Consider the following 4,809-nt stretch of genomic DNA (forward strand, 5'->3'; position numbering starts at 1 on the left):
TGTAGTATATGTGCATTTGTGGATGTTTTTAGAGTGTGTATGCACTGCATGCATGTGTTTAACCATTAAATATCATATCATATCATGTCTAATTTTATTAAAAACCATCTCTCTCTCTCTCTCTCTCTCTCTCTCTCTCTCTCTCTCTCTCTCTCTCTCTCTCTCTCTCTCTCTCTCTCTCTCTCTCTCTCTCTCTCTCCTTTTCAAAGACTCGCCTTTACCCTTCCCATGCAGAGACTCGCCTTTACACTTCCCATGATAATATCCTATGTTTGAGAGAGAGAGAGAGAGAGAGAGAGAGAGAGAGAGAGAGAGAGATGGTAGAAAATTAATATGGCCCCCAATCATCCTTTAAGAAAAATCCCTCTTTATTTCTTTAATAATAAACATCTTCTCCTTGTGCACATAGGCTTCAAAGCCTTCTGATTGGTTCAAGATCCCCAAGGCAAAGCTCTAAATAATGGATAAATAGAAATAGATAGATGGATATTCCATACTATTTACACTTGAATCACCTCCTTAGTACAATATTTGTAAAATAGTTGTAGGTCACAGTGATTTAGATTACATTGTTGCAATTTACATGATAGCTTGCATATACAAATTGTGGTTGTCTAAGGTTTTGCACATCATATAGCTTGCTTCTATTTAAATGTTGATAAGTATTCATTGCAAACATCACTTAATACTTTATGCAAAGAGCACAAAAAACAATGCTTATATTAATAACATATTACAACATGACATGAATGAGTAATCGAATTCCCTCCACACAAACAATAGGCTTAAATTGTCATGCTTTACAATTTCTTTGAATCTAATGGAGTTCAGAACCTATTGCCTTTGATGGAAATTCTAAGACACCCAAAGTTCTCCATGGATGCAATAGAACACCATCTTAGAAGAGCAATCTTATAAGGAATTCTATGTTTCAAAAAGCAAATGATGGAATTCTTGGGAATTGGTGTAAGTTTGGGATCTCTTAAGTAGAATTTGATTGGTGAAGATTTTAGCCTTTTCTAGAATGCAATATTAAATCTTAACATTATCAATTTGGAAATCCAACCCTTGTTCACCTCATGCTAAAGTAACTAGAAGAACAAGAATTGGCCAAGCCATGTTATTTGTTGTGGATCAATTACTACTCATAATTACACACTCACAATCATGAGAAGAAATTCGTGCTTAGAATATTGGAGACTATCTAAAAATTTCATATTACATATAACATCTCTACATAGTTGAGTTCAACATTAGAAGATTTTTTCAGGGTTAGCATACTGGAGGTTGTACAAGAGGCATTGAGCATAGAAAGACTATTTTGGTGGAAGTGTATTGGTGGTCTAGTATGCATGACAATGAAAGATCAAAATTTGTGACTTGAACGTAATAAGGACAATCAATAATTCCCCTTCATTTCCCACTATTTAAATCTCAATCTTTCTTATCTCAAAGCTTTTAAAATTAGTAACTTGTCTTTACATTTTTTATTATTTTATTGTATTTATCTACAAAACAAACAACTTAACATTACAAGAAATAACTAAATAGATCCTGTCTTTGCACTTTTTATTACTTTAGTGTATGTATCATACAAAACAAACAACTTAAGATTATAGGAAATAACTAAATAGATTTTATATTCAAAATTTGATTAAACTAACATTGTTAGTGATGTTATTATATATTCCCAATATTCTAATGATAAAAAATGTCCAATTTATAAAATTGCATGGTAGTACAAGGGTTCTTTTGGATCTCAAACTATATAGGATGACCGGATGGCTATGTTACTAGCTACATCACAAGTTATCCAAGCTTTTTCTTCAAGAAATATATTAACAAATGGAGATTTCTTGCATTGTAATTAATCTACAAGTAGTCATAGAATAGGAAGGGGATTGAGACATTCCCTATGTTACGAAATGGTCACAATACATCCTACATGAGTGGTTAATTTGCCACATATAGCATTTGGAAATCAATCTTGCACTTGGCTTCCCTCAAAGGTTTGTCCATATTGCCAATTTGGAGGTGCAACATTGTAAGAAGTTACTATTCTTTTGTGGCCAGTTACTATACGAAATGAGAGTGCTTGGCCTACAAGTATTGTATCACATTGCCAATTTTGTCCCCAATTTCTTTGCATTGGGATCCAACCAGTGTTAGAACCTTTTATAAACACTTGGGTAACATCACCACTACTTGCGACATTGGAAACCAAGACAAGATTAAAGTATTTGAAGCCGTTAATTGTGAAATGGATTCCTCCTTCTTTCACACAAGGTACCCTACAATAAAACAAAATGAAAAAAATGAGTTTCTTGTAAACAATTTGATGAAGAGATAACATATGATACTACCAAGGAAAAGGTACAAAAACATAGCACAAGTATATATAACATACCAAAACGATGAGCATGAAGTTACTCTTGAGCAAGAGTAAAGAGAGGTATTAACCATTTCAATCCTTTAAATGGACAACTTTAGTTCAAGCTATGTAGTTTCAAAATTGTAGATCACTTTGTATCTTGACATGGGGAAACATATCCTAAGGGTGAAACTATGCCATGGGTCATGGCTTAGATATCAAAGGACAAGTTACCATATAAAATGAAGAGTGGGGCCAAAGGGCCAACTTGAAAAAGAGCCTAGAGTGTTTTCTAGTGTGTGTGTGTGTGTGTGTGTGTGTGTGAAAAGCCAATCGTCAAACTTTCCACTAAATTTCTCATCTATCTACTACCTTATTAGATCTAGGAAAAGTTTCCAAAGCAAAAGTCCCCTCGAAAAATATTCTAATGGTGCAATAGCATAGAATCAAAAAAGCCGTAAACCTGGGAATGCTGGTGAAGAAAGGCTGGTACGGTAGAGCCCGGAAGAGGTGAGTGTGAGTAGCAAGCAAGGGGCAAAGGTACCCCCATCCCTTGCTATTTATAATCCGACTTGTGTTAAGGTAAGGTAAGGTACACCCCAGCGTGAGGAAGGGGCCAAAGGCATGACGCACTCGCAAAGAGATATGCCGGAGCTTAAAAAGGTGACCACAACAAATTGAAGATAATAAAATAAGCTACCTGGGTCCCGATGGCCAAAAATGAAAAGTAATGACTGATTTGATTACCTGCGGTAGAGGACGGGGACGATGCCGGCCTTGTACTGGGCGAGCTTGAGAAAGGCCGGTTCGGCCATGTCGAAGTGGCGCCTGGGGGGGTTGCACCAGCCACCGTTGTCAGAAGCCAGCGCCCAGTTGGGCGGGCAGAAGTTGGTGGCCGTCACCACGATGGACGGGTTGCCCGGCAGGCACCACTGGGCGTCGTCCCAGCACTTGATCTCGAAGCACGCCCCGCATATCAGCCCCTCGTTGAACAGCACCGTGCTCAGCGCTGCCGTGTCCGTCCCGTACCCTTGGCTGTACAGGTTCCCGTATCCGCAGGCGCCACCTGTCGGTCACCGGCACAAACAAAATCTGACTAAGTATTCCGTTTGCAAATTACACCCTTCTCACTCATAAATTCATAATCACCGTCATAATCCATGCCTCCACCCCCCAAAAAAAAACCACTTTGTCATTAACTCATCTATGGTCGGCTCCCTCCTTGAGTCCTTAGTCATAATCTTAAAATCACCGTCATAATCCATGCCTCTCCCCCCCCCCCCCAAACAAAAAAAAAACCACTTTGTCGTTAACTCATCCATGGTCGGCTCTCTCTCTCTCTCTCTCTCCGGCATCTGCCTGCTTCAGTACATTAGAACTTCTATCGATCCCTCTTACGTACCCATCGTCCCCGACGCGTCGCTCCCCCCATAGAACGTCGCGTGCGCATGCCTCCACACCGAGTAATGCCCCCCCCGGTCCCTGCCTCCTCTCGCCCCCCAGCATAGCACCATCATCCATACGCAGACGAAGAGGAAGATGTTGATGAAGCCACCCCCGCCCATTCTCGCTGAGAACAACAAAATGCCACACACTTCAGCAGTTAGTTGTTGGTTAGTTCCAGTTCGTTATGTGGCTTATCAGCTTTCTTTGTGAACATTTAGCCCTTTCAGTTGCTTTCAAAAGTAAATTACCCGTCTACAGACAAAGCAAGAAACGATTATAATTCCCCCCTTCTCTCCTTAGAGAGAAACATGGATTCTATCCGCACTTTTAACTTGGTGAAGCTAAAGCGTCATACAATTAATAAATAAAAGCGGTAATCTATGCGAGAAGGCAAAGCAAGCGAAAAGCTGAATACAAGCTCGCTCTCTCCCTCTCCCTCTCTCCCTCCCTCCGTCCCCTCCCTCTCTCCCTCTCTCTCAAAAGAATCCGAGGACAATTCACGCACTCGATCTCTTACTGGACAAGTGGCGAAGGTTGTTGAACTTCCAGTGACAGCTCTCTTCAGTATGATAATCTCGAGTGCTACCAAAGCTCTCAGCTTGTGGAGAGCTGGTTGCCTGGCGTGTACTACAATACGAAAGGGGAGTGTGGTTTAAGTAGGTTGCTGGCTCTGGATCGACAAACAAGTGTGAAGTGCTTTGTGAGAGAGAGAGAGAGAGAGAGAGAGAGAGAGAGAAGAGAGAGTCTTTGGCGTCATGATGACAGCGTATAACCGTCGCCTTGCAGGAGGGCCGGAAAGGAAGACTTTGAGGGCCGGTTATTGTCGATTTTCTCTCATTTCTTGCTTCTTTTTCATTTCTCCCCTTTAACTTTCTTTTCTTTTATTCCGGATGGCAGATCGTACATCTCGTAGATTACATATGCTCTCCTAATAACTAAAGTGGGAGCCCGGCCCCCAACCGAACTCTAAAGGACCCCCTTGTGTTACAAGT

The 4,809-nt window shown here is 40.6% G+C and overlaps 1 protein-coding gene across 3 annotated transcripts; it reads right to left on the reverse strand.

Annotated features, from left to right (window-relative positions):
• Nucleotides 1-1,685: 1,685 nt before the first annotated feature.
• Nucleotides 1,686-4,437, reverse strand: LOC148019550 (expansin-A4-like). 3 transcript variants are annotated; one of them, XM_087699517.1, is made up of 4 exons: nt 4,335-4,427; nt 3,774-3,941; nt 3,119-3,437; nt 1,686-2,291 (listed from the first exon to the last, which is right to left on the reverse strand). In XM_087699517.1, exons 2-4 carry the CDS (start codon nt 3,934-3,936, stop codon nt 1,982-1,984), a joined length of 792 nt encoding a protein of 263 aa, XP_087555643.1. In that variant the 5' UTR covers nt 3,937-3,941; nt 4,335-4,427; the 3' UTR covers nt 1,686-1,981. The 3 variants fall into 3 exon arrangements, with proteins under 3 accessions (XP_087555643.1, XP_087555644.1, XP_087555642.1); XM_087699518.1 differs by lacking the exon at nt 4,335-4,427 and adding an exon at nt 4,066-4,245; XM_087699516.1 differs by having other exon boundaries at nt 1,687-2,291; nt 4,323-4,437.
• Nucleotides 4,438-4,809: the final 372 nt, after the last annotated feature.

This window comes from Lygodium microphyllum, chromosome 19 (genome assembly GCF_053477565.2).
Source record: "Lygodium microphyllum isolate KBCC chromosome 19, Lygodium_microphyllum_v1.1.10, whole genome shotgun sequence".
Classification (NCBI taxonomy): domain Eukaryota; kingdom Viridiplantae; phylum Streptophyta; class Polypodiopsida; order Schizaeales; family Lygodiaceae; genus Lygodium; species Lygodium microphyllum.

Excerpts from the sequence above, each read along its gene's own strand:
- LOC148019550 (XM_087699517.1), bottom strand. The coding sequence starts at position 3,936 with ATGGGCGGGGGTGGCTTCATCAACATCTTCCTCTTCGTCTGCGTATGG. Across the intron at positions 3,438-3,773 it reads CGACGCGTCGGGGACGATGG|GTGGCGCCTGCGGATACGGG; the intron begins GTACGTAAGAGG and ends GGTGACCGACAG. Across the intron at positions 2,292-3,118 it reads GTCCCCGTCCTCTACCGCAG|GGTACCTTGTGTGAAAGAAG; the intron begins GTAATCAAATCA and ends GTTTTATTGTAG.